Below are 15,275 nucleotides of genomic sequence, written 5' to 3'. Positions count from 1 at the left end.
TTTTTCAGAGAGTCCGCTGATGTGTTTCCGGAGGAGTTGCCTGGAGTGCCTCCAGAGAGGCAGGTCGAGTTTAGGATCGACCTTGTGCCAGGTGTGACCCTTATCGCCAAGGCGTCGTACCGAATGGCACCACCAGAGATGCAGGAGCTGTCGACATAGCTACATGAACTAATGGGCAAGCAATTCATTAATCCAAGTAGTTCTCCATGGGAAGCGCTGATTCTCTTCATTAGGGAAAAGGATGGTTCACACCGGATGTGCATTGACTACCGCGAGTTGAACAAGTTGACGGTGAAGAACTGTTATCCACTCCTGAGGATAAATGATTTTTTCGATCAGTTGTAGGGAGCATCTTGATTCTCCAAGATAGACCTGAGGTCCGGGTACCATCAGGTCAGGGTTAGGGAGGAGGACGTGGAGAAGATCACGTTCTGGACTCGTTATGGACATTACGAGTTCTTGGTGATACCATTTGGGCTCACTAACACGCCTGCAATGTTTATGGACCTGATGAATTGGGTCTGCAGACCGATGCTTGATCGCTTGGTCACCGTGTTTATAGATGATATATTAGTGTACTCTAAGACCAGGGAGCAACACGAGGAGCACCTTCGGGAGCTATTGGGAGTCTTAAGACGAGAACGACTTTATGCCAAGTTCTCGAAATGTGCGTTTTGGTTGCAAGAGGTTCAGTTCCTTGGACGTTTCGTTAACCAGGACGGCATTTTGGTCTACCCGGCCAAAATCGAGACGGTGTTGCAGTGGGAGGTTCTGAAATATCCCACACCTATCAGGAGTTTTCTGGGTTTGGCAGGGTATTACCGGATATTTATTCATAATTTCTCTAAAATTGTAGTACCCCTCACTCTTCTGACGAGGAAGGGGGTAGATTTCTGGTGGGGCCCTAAGTAGCAGACAATGTTTAAGACCCTTCGGAAGCGACTGTGCAAGCCTCCAGTCTTGACCCTCTCGGAGGGAGTGGAGGATTTTGTGGTTTTCTGTGATGCATCCATCACTGGACTGGGAGCGGTCCTCATGCAAAGAGAATGAGTGATAGCCTATGCTTCATGGCAGTTGAAGCCGCATGAGATGAGATATCCCACGCATGATCTTGAGTTGGGATCAGTGGTGTTCGCCCTCAAGATCTGGAGGCATTACCTCTACAGGGTCTGATGTACCCTCTATACGGACCACAAGAGCTTGAGACACATTATGGATCAGCCGAACTTGAATATAAGCAACGCAGGTGGCTGAACGTGGTTAGGGATTATGACTGCAAGAACCTTTACCATCCGGGTAAAACGAACATGGTGGCGGATGACCTGAGCCACAAGACAATTGGATCTTCTGTTCGGATATCATGTACGAGGATTACCGTGGACTCTCCACTCGTGGGATTGATTAGAGAGGCTCAAGCCAAGGGGTGCGAGAGGAAAATTAGAAGTTTGGGAGGATCAGGGGCGAGATCGCCAGATTCGTTCAGGATAGTTGTGGATTGTTGACCCGTTGTGGTCGGGTGTGGGTTTCGATGGCTGGTGGGGTTAGGCAGATCGTGTTGGAGGAGGCTCATAAGTCTTGATTCTCTATTCACCCAGAGGCCACCAAGATGTACCGGGATCTGAGACTGAGTTACTGGTGGCTATGCATGAAGAGAGAGATCGCTTGGTACGTCGAGAGGTGCTTCACCTGCATGATGGTCAAGGTCGAGCATCAGAGGCCGCATGGCAAGCTGCAGCCTCTGGAGGTCCCCATGTGGAAATGGGAGCAGATCATGATGAATTTTATCACCAATTTGCTGAGAACGACAAAGGGTTACGATGCTGTATGGGTCATCGTGGATCGATTGACCGAGAGCGCCCATTTCTGGCCATTCGGGAAAGTCCTTCGGCCGAGAAGTTGGCCGATGTGTATATCCACGAGATTGTTGCTCTCCATGGGGTGCTGGTCTCTATTGTTCCAGACCGTGATGTTTGGTTCACCTCCCGTTTTTGGCAGAAGTTCCACGAGGAAGTTGGCACGCGGCTGTATTTCAACATCGCTTATCATTCGCAAACCGACAAATAGAGTGAGCGAACCATTCTGAACCTCGTGGATATGTTGAGGGCATGCGTCATCGATTTTAGTGAGAGCTGGGAATCCTACCTACCCATGGCAGAGTTCTCCTACAATAACAACTTTCATTCCAGTATTGGTGCTCCACCTTTCGAGCTGTTGTATGGGCGGAAGATGTCGTACCCCAGTCTGTTGGGGTGAGGTTGGACACTGGGTCATGGTTCGGACCGAGGTGGTTCTTCATACTGCCGAGATGATCCAACAGATCAGGCAGTGATTGCAGACCGCTCAGAGTCGGCAGAAGAGTTATGTCGACCGACGTCGATCCGAGTTGGAGTTTCCAGTCGGCGATATGGTGTTGTTGAAGGTCTCACTCTGGAATGGTGTGATCCGCTTCAAGAAGAGGGGAAAATTGGATCCCTGATATATCGGGCCATTCCATATTATTGCTAGGGTGGGCAAGGTTGTGTATAGGCTGGACCTCTCGGAAGAGCTCAGTATGATCCATAGCACTTTCCACATATCGCAACTACAAAAGTGCGTGTTGGACGAGGTCATTATTGTGTTGCTAGATGACATTCAGGTTGATGAGCAATTGAACTACGTAGAGAGACCCGTGGCTATATTGGATAGAAAGGTGAAGGGTTTGAGAAGTAAAGAAGTACCTTTGGTGAAGGTACGATGCCAACATCGAAGGGGTTCCAAGTGGACCTGGGAGCCGGAGGCAAAGATGCGGGAGCATTATCCAAAGTTATTTGCCGCAGCAGACTTTGAGGACGACGTCAAGGTCGAGTGGGGAAGAGTTGCAACATCCAGGAATTTGTAGGCATTTTCGAATCCTCCCTTTTATTATTATCCTTGTCATTTGTAGTCCTTGGGGATGGAAGGGTGGAGCCATGAGATGCCCTAATGGCTAATGTTGCAAATTTGGATCAGGAGGAGTACGCAAAGCGTACATAAGGGTACGCTGGGCGTACTCACGTCATGAGAAAACCCTAATATTTAGGGTTTGGGTGGTATATAAGTATCCTTATGAGCTAATAACCCTCTACCATTTCAGCCTCCATAGTTTTGAGCTGTTTTCCCCAAACCCTAACATCTCTCTTGAGTGCATGAGGTAAAAGTGTGTGTTTTGAGTAGTTGAAGAAGAAGAAGTTGCATCAAGGTGTTGGAGAAGTGAGGCAAGCTTGAAGATCTGATATTATCTTGTCCATTAAAAGCTCCAGGAGGTAAAAAGCTTCTGCCTTTATGCTTATATGATGTAGATATTGCCTTGATAGCTTTATCACACCCTTCTTGTCCTAAAAAGTCCCAATATTGTGCATGTTATGTTTTGGATGTGTTAAGTTGTCCTTTCAGACCCTAGGAAGGGTTCTAAGCGATAAAAATGAGGTCCCAATGGCTAGAAGTGTCTCATGCAAGTGGTAGAAAAGTCTTGATGGATTAAGACCTTGCATCAAGGACTTACTGGATGTCCAAAGCCTTAAAGTTTGAGACTTTATGGTTCTAAGACACATTTGGTCGACGCATCTGGAATTTGGGCTTAAGTGCTTAAGCCATTGAGCACTTATTACGGTTTTGGACTCAGCGAGGGTACACCCTACTTAGAGAGAAGTACGCCCCACGTACGAAGTCAACGTCTCCTTTTTCAAGTCAATGCAAGGTGTTTATACGCTCTGCTTAGCTTCGGGGTACGCCCAACATACACCCTATGATGGGTTTTTGCGAGTTGGGCTTCAAATTTAGGCCACCTTTGGGTTAGTTTGGTGTAATGACCCAACAATTAAGGGTAAAAATTTTATTTTTAAATATAGCTAAAGCATTGATACCATTTATTTCAAACATTTCAAGTTATCATTAAGTAAAATGTTTATTAGAGTTTATCCCAAAATCATACATTGTGGAAATCATAAGTGTGTGCACTGCGATTAACCCGAGCCCTTCTTTTCCAAATCGATGACACCTGAAACCACAAACAATACTGTAAGCACGAAGCTTAGTGAGCTCCCCAGATCATACCCCACACAATCCACATAACCACATAATCCATATCAGCTATAACAACTACATAACCCATAACAATCGCATAAGCATGCATATACACATATAAAGATGCCATGGAAACCCTCCAAGGTCTTATTGGCATACTCACGTAAATCATATCAACTACACCAACCATGTATATAAACATATAGGGAAGCCATGGAAACCCTCCAAGATCTTACACCGGGTGCCCTGGAAACCCTCCAGGGTCTTAGCCCATTGCCATGGGAACCCCCACATGATCTTCACTAACTACCAATCAAACCATACATACAAACATATAAGTTAAACATGCAAACACATAAGGATGTCCTGGAAACCCTTCGGGGTCTTACACCGGGTGCCATGGGAACCCCCACATGGTCTTAGCCCAATGCAATGGGAACCCCACATGGTCTTAACTAAGGATTCCATGGAAACCCTCCAAGTTCTTACACCCTAGTGCCTCGGGAACCCCCCGAGGTCTTTACCTAGGATGTCGTGGAAACCCTCCAAGGTCTTACACCTAAGTGCCCCAGGACCCCCCCCCCCCCCCCCGAGGTATTCCATGCAAGTATCACAAACACAACTAGCTTATCATATACCACATAGTCAACTAGCATACCGCATAATCACTATCATACTCCCATTGGTATGGTGAGAAAACTCACTTGGCACTGCTGAAGTCTTGCGGTTGCAACTCCAGCTGTTGGTTGACAGATTCACGAGCTGCCAACATCAAACAACACCCAGTTAATAATTGGGTTCCAACACATAACCACAACTCCATACTTGGGATAAAAGACTACTTTACCCTAACTTAGCTTTATTCAGTCCAAGGCCCAATCCAAAGGCCCAGAAGTCAAACCATGGACCAAAGCCCAACATATGACTCAATTTTCCAAATTGGGCCCAAGACTCTTACATGGGCCTTGTCCTAAAACCCATACAATTATTTAGTCCATTTACTTATTCTTGGAAAGCCCATTAATAGTCTAATCACCAAAGCCCAATAGAAAGGCCCAACTCAAGGCCTAAGTGACATTTGGGTTCCCACATGAAATGACGATTAGGGTTAAGTGTTTCTTACTTAACCCATTAAGGACTTAATCCATTAAGTCCAATATTGCTTTAGGTTAATTTGCCGATGATTATTAATTATTATTTTAGGTTTAATAATAAGTTCTCGTGCGGTCCCGATCAATCCCAAAGATAGGGTTTCAAGGCATTAGGGTTTTCCAAACCCTAATTAGGGTTTCCAACTCAAATACTAGCCCATTAATCAAATGGTTGGGCTTTTAGGTCAATTAGGGATTTATTGGGCCCATTAGAGTTTCTTTGGGCCCATTAGGGTTTCATTGGGTCCACTTTGCTCAAGCATCCCCAAACGAGTCAAAACGCAAACGAGGGACACCGCCACCCAACGCGACGGTTTGTGGCGGCAGGAGGCGGCAGCCACCACCTCACGGTGGTGGTTATGGATTTTTCTATTGATTATTCCGGCACGATTACAAACAATATTATAATTAACACACACACACACTCAAAATAACATAATAATACACACCCACGACCACCTTTGTGGTGGCAGGTGGTGGTGGTGGTGGCCTTTTCTTGGTTTCCGGCTAGACAAACACCCACAACAGATATTAGAAGCAGAATCACACACTACATTACACATAGTCTTACTCACAAAAGGAATCCAACAGGTGGCGTAATGTAGCAGACGACGACTATCATTCGGAGGACGTCATCGGAATGGATCAGTCGCTGGAGTTATGGTGGTGACGCAGCAACGGAAGAAGGTGGAGAAGGAGAATGGGTCGGGAATAGCTATCCTAGCTGTCGTAACGTCCGATGACAGTTTCTTCTTCAACGGAAGCGAGCAACGACGGCAGCAGCTCCGGTCTTCGACTCTGATGGTTGTAGGAGCGACGACGGCTGGGTTTGGCGGTCACAACAGCTTCTAACGGTGGTTCATGACCCACCTTCGCTCTGCGCTCCGCCGCTGGCCTCCGTTGGACTTCCCAGATGTATGCTGCATTTCCGACAACGGTGGTGTTGCTACCATGGTGAGATATCGGTGACGGAGGTGGGTTTCCATGGTGGCGACGACCAGAAGTTAAGAAGGAGGCGGCGGCTGTTAGAAGAGGAAGGCATAAGGGTGGTGCAGCTGAGTGTTCTAAGGTTAGGGTTACCGGGAGTCCAGGACTATATACCCGCCTCCTATATAACTTCCTTCCATAATGACAAGATCAGTCCTTCCCTTCTCTTATTTTTCAAACTAAGTTCATAATTTACCTTTTCAACCCTGAATTCAAAAATTTCTTTAAACTCCAATCCCAAAATTTACCCAACAACCCCCAGCTTTCAAAATCCTTTCACACTAAGTCCAACACTTACCAAACACCCCCCCCCCCCCCCCCGTCTTCTAAAAATATTTACAAAATAAATCCCAAAAATACACTTTAGCCCCCGAATAATCCAAATTATAACGTTTGGCTCCCCAAAACCAACAATCCGCTAAATAATATGAATTTAGGGCGACTATTCGTTCATCAGTTTTTATCTATTTATTTATTTAATAACCAGGATGTTACGTTTGGCGTGGGCCCTTGCTGGACTTTCTGAATAAAAGTGTATATTTGGGCCATTTTTGGAAGTGGATCTTAGGATGAGGCCCATATAGAGAGTTGGGCCCAATTTGGAAAATTTGGGCTTTTGGATTAAGGTTTTGGAGTTGGGCCTTGGCCCAACTTAAGGAAAGGATAAAGTGGACTATTACCCTATGTTTGGACCCTTGGTCAAGGTTGATATTCCAATTGTTGACTTAGTATTCGTTATTTTGATAGTTCGAGATTTTCGGTGAGACAACGGTCAGAGACTTTCAGTCCAATTAAGTAGTACTTGTGAGGTGAGTTTTCATCACTGTAATTAGGGGTCGAAGACACCAAGTTCGACCCATTGGATTGATATCCTAGTAGTTATTGATATGCTGAGTATGAGTCGATATGCATGCTAGTTTGATATGCTAGTCTGGTAGATCTGTAGGACTACCTGTGATACTGCCTGATTATATGTATGTATATTTATTTGTTACATGTAGACATGTCGTGTGGGTTGGGTTGAGGTTGTACCGCTTCGTGCTGTAGCCGACAAACCCTAAAGTATGCCAAATATGAGCTTAGGGTCAGGGAGGGCATACCAGACTCATACTGAGGACTCATGAACATTCCAGATACAAGTTGAGGGCCGGGCAGGGCATGCCAGACTCATACTGTGGGCTAATCTTTGTATTCCAGTCCAAGGACTGAGGGAGCAAGCCATACATAAATTATGAGTCTAAGGGGCAAGCCAGACTTATGTTGTGGGCTCGGGAGCATTCCAGACATGAATTGTGGGCCCGATAGGCAAGCTAGACTCATGTTGTGGGCTCAGGGGTAATCCGATTTGTAAAGTTGTGGACTCATTACCTGATGTTATTATGTGTGCTATTTGTTATGTATCGGTATTTTGGGGGAACTTACTAAGCCTCGGGCTTACAATTTTGGATTTTGTTTCAGGTACTTCGGATGATCGCGGGAAGGCGAATGCTTGATCGTGCACCTCGTCACATTTTATGATTTTGATTTCTGGGATTCTCTGATATGAAACTACTTTGAAAACATTTTGTAATAAATAATAGTTTTTGAATGCTTGAAAAAGTTTTAAATTTTTATGAGTTTTATAGAGGTTACAACTTGATGTCAGGATCATATTTTAAGATCATAATTAGTATCCTAAAGATCTCAATATAGATCTTGCTTCAAATAGATCATAGTATGACCGACAATATTTTTCGTTTGTAAAAACTTTAAATCATAAGATTTTAAGATGAAGATTGAGATTTAACAACTATGGATGAAACACACACGGTCTCATACTTTTATTTTCCAAAAACAATTTAATTTCCATTTCATATTTTTTTAGTGTCCTAAAATTAGTTTTCCAAAGTTATCAATGTAAAAAACATAATTATAGAATCAATGATCTCTATGAGAATCCAAAATACTTATAGCCTATAGTAGTCTATTTGGAAAATATGATTGGAAGTAATTAGATTGTTGGTTTCTATAAAAAAATTAATAATGATTTTAAAAAATATTAAAAATAATTTTATGTTACTTTAGTTTATTATTTTTGTGTGTGTGTAGTTTAGCATTTTTATAATTTTATTTTACCATTCTTTTTCCAATCCGAAATCGAAGGAGCCCCAAATTCATCAAAACGGTCAGCGGGTTTCATTTCCCAGATTCAAATTTTCAAATTGAATCATCCCTCCTTTCTCTCTCTGGTCATCTCCTCTATCTGCAATGGCGACCTCCGACAACTTCTTGAAAACACCTAGTAAAACACCAATGAACGATAAAGTTTCTTCGTCTGCTAGAAAACACAACCACCAAACCACCTTCTCATCGTCTTCGTCTTCCACTAAGTCCCGGTTCGACGCTTATAACCGCCTTCAGTCTGCCGCCGTCGCATTTGGCGAAAAACTCCCGATTCCCGAGATTGTAGCGCTCGGAGGTCAGTCAGATGGCAAGAGCTCTCTTCTGGAAGCGCTACTTGGATTCCGATTCAATGTACGCGAGGTCGAAATGGGTACACGCAGGCCTCTCATACTCCAGATGGTTCATGATCCTACTGCTCTTGATCCTAGGTGCCGGTTTCAGGTCAATTCCTGTTTTACCTAATCATACACTCTTATTATATGATGGAATTGAATTTATTAATGCTTAATTAGGGTTTATAGTTTCTAAAAAAGTGACGACAATGAAGTGAATACGTAGTTAGGGTTTAGCAAGACCAAACTATTGGATCAGAACCAGCTCTTATTTCTCTCAAAATCGGACCATGGTATTAGGGAATAGGGGGTGTTTGGATGTGCATTGAAATTGACAATCAGTTTAGAGTCTATGTATGAATTATGATACTGATTGTTTATAGTAATGACAGGAGGAGGATTCAGAGGAATACGGAAGTCCAATTGTTCTAGCATCAGCAATTGCAGATACCATTAAATCACGAACAGAAGCTCTGTTGAAGAAGACTCAAACTGCTGTCTCACCTAAACCGATTGTCATGAGAGCTGAATATGCCCATTGCCCCAATCTCACCATCATTGATACTCCAGGGTTTGTTCTCAAGGTACTTTATATCATCAGACTCTAGTGTACTCATGCATATTTATACTTTATAGTAATCCGAACTACATTTTGCAGGCTAAAAAGGGTGAACCTGAGACCACACCAGAAGAAATTCTGTCAATGGTGAAATCTCTAGCTAGTCCACCTCACAGAATCCTTGTATTCCTTCAACAAAGTAGTGTGGAGTGGTGCTCATCTTTATGGTTGGATGCCATTCGTGACATTGATCCAACTTTCAGAAGAACATTAATTGTTGTCTCCAAATTTGATAATCGCCTTAAGGAATTTACTGATAAATGGGAAGTGGACAGGTACTTAAGTGCAAGTGGGTACCTTGGAGACAACATACACCCATTTTTTGTAGCCCTACCAAAAGAAAGAACCACAGTTTCAAATGAAGAATTTCGCAGACAAATCTCACAAGTGGATGCAGATGTTATACGCCATTTACAACAAAATGTCAAAGGTGGATACGATGAAGAAAAGTATAAATCCCACATTGGTTTCGGTTGTCTCAGAGATTATTTAGAATCCGAGCTTCAAAAAAGATACAAAGAAGCCACACCTGCAACATTAGCTTTACTCGAACAACGTTGCAGTGAAGTCACAGCTCAATTAACCTCCATGGATTCCAAAATCCAAGCAACTTCTGATGTCGCTCACCTCAGAAGATCATCAATGATGTTTGCATCTTCAATCTGCAACCAAGTAGGGGCATTGATAGATGGAGCAGCAGACCCTGATCCTGAACAATGGGGAAGAACAACAGAGGAGGAGAAATCAGAAAGCGGAATGGGAAACTGGCCAGGGGTAGTATCGGAAATAAAACCACCTAATGCTACCCTTCGTTTATACGGAGGTGCTGCTTTTGAAAGAGTGATGCATGAGTTTCGATGTGCTGCTTATTCCGTTGAATGCCCTCCTGTTTCAAGGGAGAAAGTTGCAAATATAATACTTGCACATGCGGGAAGAGGGGGTGGAAAGGGAATTTCAGAAGCAGCTGCTGAGATTGCACGTGCTGCTGCCAGGTCATGGCTTGCCCCTCTTCTCGACACAGCTTGTGAACGCCTTGCTTTTGTGTTGAAAAATCTGTTTGATCTTGCCATGGAGAAAAACCAACGTCAACATTTTGATTGTGATTGTAAGTATTTATTTATTTATTTATTTCTATTTCTTGGGTTTCATTTTGATTTTATTTATAATTTTAGATGGGAAGAAAAGTGGTGACATGGATGGGTACGTGGGTTTCCACGCTGCATTAAGGCGATCCTACAATTGTTTTATAAAAGATCTTGCAAAACAATGCAAACAGCTCGTTAGGCATCATTTGGATTCTGTTACAAGTTCTTATTCACAAGTGTGCTATGAGAGTGATTTATTGTTTAGTGCAAACTCCAGTTACAGAAACCAGACATCTGTCACTTCAATGTCGCTTGATTTGTCAGATCAAGAAAACATTCCGCCGGAAAATAACGATCGGGAGACAACACCGGGAAAGCTTGTGAAAGCGGCGGGAGAAGGAGAGGCTTCTGCTATGACTGTGCCGGAGACGCCGTCACCTGACCAACCACGTGATGGGAATTACGTTGTGAAAAAGGAAAATGGTAACTTTTTGGAAGGCGGCGGGAGGAAACGGCATCCTAGGATTCAGATGAATCAAGGTAACGGTGGTAAAGTGTTGGGGAACTTGTTAGGGCAAAACGGCGGCACGACGACGTATAACGAGATATGTTGTTCGGCTGCACAACATTTTGCGAGGATACGTCAAGTGTTGGTGGAGCGGAGTGTGACGTCAGCTTTGAATTCAGGGTTTTTAACCCCATGGTATGTTATTCTTTTTTTTTTTTTATAATTAAAATAATACATAAAATATAATGATTTTTTTTTGTGTGTGTGTGTAGTCGTGAGCGGCTTATGGTGGCGTTAGGAGTGGATTTATTTGGGGTGAATGATGAGAAGTTTATGGATATGTTTGTGGCACCGGGTGCGATTGATATACTTGAGAATGAAAGAGAGTCTCTTAAGAAACGTCAGAAGATATTAGACTCTTGTTTGACTGAATTTAAGGCTGTCGCAAGATCGCTTTAGTGATGGACTTTTTTTTTTCCTTGCTTTCATCTCGTGAGCAAATGTTGGTTTACTATGATTTTCAACACGTGTTTTTATTAAGAGATTTTTCTGTTTTGAATTGACATACACCGGTTGAAATTGCCACTTATATTGTTAGGACTTGTTTATCAATGTGTTTTTATTTTATGTTGACAAAAGATCTGAGATGTTGCAAATGATGCAAAAACTGTGCAATGAATGAAAAGTGTTGTTTGAATACCAATTAAAAATGCGGATAAATAAAAAGATACAACAAGTTTATGTGGTTTATTGATTTCATAGGAAGGTTTTCAATTACATTGAGATCTACTTACAGAGCTAAGTAAGCATTTGAGTTCAAGCTATTAGACTCCACAATAGTCTGGATGATTTAACTGTTAAATGTGTGCAACATGACAATTTTTTAACACAATAAAATATTTGAGCATTATATACGACTTTGGTCTTCAACAACCACATTCAAGTTGACGGACAATAAATGGGCAAATATCTCAAAATATTGATAAATAAGATAAAATAGACTTTTTTTTTTTTTTTTTTTTTTTTTTAATGTTTTTGAGTTTCTTTATTAACCATATATATTCGTAGTCTAATCATCGTTTTTCTTAATTTCTTCATTCAATACAAAGATGACAAAAATTGTATCTTTGTTTTGTACAGATGTACTTTGAACCCCACCCCAACGGGTCAAAATCAAATGCTCCTGTTGGACTGAAAGTTGCTAAAATACATTTAAACATTTACCATCACCTAAATTAATTTATCGAAACTATTATTATCTTAATAACTAATTTTCACATTCGTATTGTTTATTTATAAACTTCAAAAAAAAAAAAAAATTGCTGGATCAGCTTCCAGGTCATTACTTTATCCTTTACACTGAAAACAAATTTGACTTTATGCAAAAGCGCCTCATGAAAACTCTAAAAAGTAAACAGGGGAAACCTCGTTTACATTACATAAGCAGTTTTATTTAGTAATTGTTAATTTAAGCTAAATAACTTTTTATCCATAGGAATATAGGTAAAATTGCCATAAAAACATATATATTTTTTCGAGGAATAATACTTTTTAATCTGATTATTAAAAAATGTTATCCCAAATTCCCAATCTACTACACGTTCATACAAGAAATTGAACAAAAGATGTTTTTTGCAAAAAAAAATTACGTTTTTTTTTTTAATAAATGAACTCTCGCTTAGCACGTTACCCAACCCATAATACACCTCTTAACAAATAAGAAAACAGCATTACAAAAAGCCATTCCAATTAGTAGCAAAATACAACTAAATAATAACCCTGATGAGTCATGAAATTCCCGAAACTAATCAATCATGATTCATGAACACAAGATCTTGATCATAATCTGGAAGACTGGAACACATGACAAAATCATGAAAACTCATAACCTGGAATACAAACAGAGATCATCATTCATGACATCTATCTATCTAGTAAACACACTTCATCTAGGACCCAGCTACTTTAAACAAGATCCTACCCCAATTAACACATTCAAATTTAATCTACCCACCACACCAAGATGAAGATGATGCAACAATTATTTAATCTTATACTACTATTATAACATACATACCCATATCACATTTCAACAAAATGCACTTCACTTCACTCTGTCTTCTTTTCATCCTTGCTTTCTTTCTCAACAGGTTTACTCTCTTTCTCCTTGGGTTTACTTTCCTTCACTTGTTTCTCTTTAGGTTTCCCCTTTTTAGGCTTCACAAAACAAAAGCAAGAACAACATGGACACTGAAACAAAAACTTCATCTTTACCTCTATTCTCTATCTCTACCCAATCCCCAAAATTTTCAGATTTAGATCTATTTTTATCACTACAATTATATGATTGGATTCCATTTCTGTCACTTTCAGTCTCAAAAGTGGGGACTACCACCCATTAACTCACAGCCTGTTTTTCACCTTGTGGGGTACAGGTACACTCTCGAAACAAAAGCCTTTCATTCCGGAATTGAAAACTTTATTGCTTACAATAGTCTTAACACTATTACTACTAGAGTGTTACATAAAAGGATATTCCTGTAAATAGATTAAATCCTGGAGGGCTGTTTAGGAAATTTAGTATAGTCATAAACACCAACACCTCGTTTTTTACCTAAGCGACCTGCATCAACATATTGTACAAGAAGAGGGCAAGGTGTGTATTTAGTGTCACCTAGTCCTGCATGTAGAACTTTGAGAACTGATAAGCATACATCTAGACCAATAAAGTCTGCCAGCTGTAGAGGCCCCATTGGTTGATTGGTTCCTAGTTTCATTCCTGCATCTATGTCTTCTTTTGTTGCAACACCAGTGTAAAGTGTGTAAAAGGCTTCATTAATCATTGGCATTAAGATTCGATTCACTATGAAACCCGAATAATCCTTTGAGCAAACAACAGTCTTTCCGAATCTGTCATTGTTAAACATTAAAAGGTTAAAATCAGAACCCAAAAACCTTTAAAAAAGGTTTAACCACTATATGTAAACAGTAAACACCTCTCAGCCAAAGTTTTTGTCTTGTTGTAAGTCTCGTCTGATGTTTGTGCACCTCGGATGATCTCAACAAGTTTCATGATGGGAGGAGGGTTCATGAAATGCATGCCAATCACCTGAAAGTACAAAAATGCCCTTCCCAATATCAATATTTACATAGAGAATGATGCACAAAATCATCATAGGCTAATATGAAACCTGGTGTGGTCGTTTTGTTGCAGATGCCAAACGAGTAATGGAGATGGAGCTTGTATTTGATGCTAAAATGGCAGACCCTTTAACAATCTTATCTAATTCTGCAAATAGTTTCTTCTTCACATCCTCAGATTCAACGATGGCTTCGATTACAATATCTGCAGATTGAAGATCTTCTAGATTCGAAGTATATTTCACACGAGCTACAGCATCAGCCCCTACCTCCTGCCAAGTAGATTTTGCATAAATTTTAATGGTTACTGCATGCGAGATCATATTTTAATTTGAAATATTATCCATTTGATTATCCCGAGGAATTGCTATCAAATTTAGAGAGTTATTGAGCCGATATGTGCAATCGTAACACAAAAACCCCAATTACAGTGATTGAGAAGTCCAAGGCATAATTTTGAAGATTAAACGGAAGGAGTGCTACCATACGTAGATAATCATTGAATCAACAAATTCGAAACCCTATTACTATATTATTATCAACTAAATCGCAGAGCAGAATTCTGAACAAATTTTGGGGCTTAGGATGATATATGGCTATAAATATGACGAAGCTTAGGATCACAGAGACAGCGTAGAGATAGGACAGGAGACCTTGGAAAGTTGACCTTTGGAGACAAAACGTTGAACTGAGTCGGAGATAGACCTCTTGGCAGTGAGGAGAGCTTCAGCGTCTTTGTCGAGTAGTCGTACATCGGCACCGGCAACCGCCGCCAACTGAGCTATCCCGGAGCCCATTTGGCCAGCGCCGATCACTCCGATGACCTTGAATTCTGCCATGTAATCACTAATTCAACAGCTAACGCCACCGATTTAACTGGTTAATAGTCGCTGGTAGTTGGTTGGATCCCCAAGATGATAACAAAATATGGCAAGAATATTTATATTAAAAAAAATTATATGATATTTAATGTAACAAATTTACTATTCCATTATTATTTGATTGATTGTAAAAGTTATTTTAATGTTTCTATAACCCGTGGTTATCACATATTAGAAAGGTAAAAATAATTTTAATTAAATTATATGGTGATTATTGAGCAATGATAAAAAAAAATTAATAATTTAATAAATTAGGCAATAGATATTACAAATAAATTTTTTGTTGAGGTGTTTGATATGTGTAAAATGGAGGAGTGAATTAGTGAAAATTTAATTAATGAGGAAAAACCTTAGAATGACAAGTGGC

The 15,275-nt window shown here is 40.9% G+C and overlaps 3 protein-coding genes across 3 annotated transcripts; 1 reads left to right on the top strand and 2 right to left on the bottom strand.

The window, feature by feature from the left end:
* Nucleotides 1–8,348: 8,348 nt before the first annotated feature.
* On the top strand, nt 8,349–11,524 carry LOC145054361 (dynamin-related protein 5A-like). The gene is made up of 5 exons (XM_079002525.1): nt 8,349–8,783; nt 9,067–9,258; nt 9,333–10,398; nt 10,466–11,081; nt 11,159–11,524. The coding sequence occupies exons 1-5, from the start codon at nt 8,427–8,429 to the stop codon at nt 11,343–11,345; spliced, it is 2,418 nt and encodes an 805-aa protein (XP_078858651.1). The 5' UTR covers nt 8,349–8,426; the 3' UTR covers nt 11,346–11,524.
* Nucleotides 11,525–12,616: 1,092 nt separating this feature from the next.
* LOC145054363 (uncharacterized) lies at nt 12,617–13,335 on the bottom strand. The gene has a single exon (XM_079002527.1). It carries the CDS (start codon nt 13,152–13,154, stop codon nt 12,996–12,998), a length of 159 nt encoding a protein of 52 aa, XP_078858653.1. The 5' UTR covers nt 13,155–13,335; the 3' UTR covers nt 12,617–12,995.
* Nucleotides 12,617–14,948, bottom strand: LOC145054362 (3-hydroxyacyl-CoA dehydrogenase family protein). The gene is made up of 4 exons (XM_079002526.1): nt 14,681–14,948; nt 14,078–14,299; nt 13,883–13,995; nt 12,617–13,796 (listed from the first exon to the last, which is right to left on the bottom strand). The coding sequence occupies exons 1-4, from the start codon at nt 14,864–14,866 to the stop codon at nt 13,436–13,438; spliced, it is 882 nt and encodes a 293-aa protein (XP_078858652.1). The 5' UTR covers nt 14,867–14,948; the 3' UTR covers nt 12,617–13,435.
* Nucleotides 14,949–15,275: the final 327 nt, after the last annotated feature.

This window comes from Lactuca serriola, chromosome 5 (assembly GCF_051521515.1).
Source record: "Lactuca serriola cultivar US96UC23 chromosome 5, Lser_US96UC23_V15, whole genome shotgun sequence".
Taxonomy (NCBI): domain Eukaryota; kingdom Viridiplantae; phylum Streptophyta; class Magnoliopsida; order Asterales; family Asteraceae; genus Lactuca; species Lactuca serriola.
The sequence above is the reverse complement of the archived record's forward strand: the minus strand, read 5'-3'. Positions and strand labels throughout refer to the sequence as shown.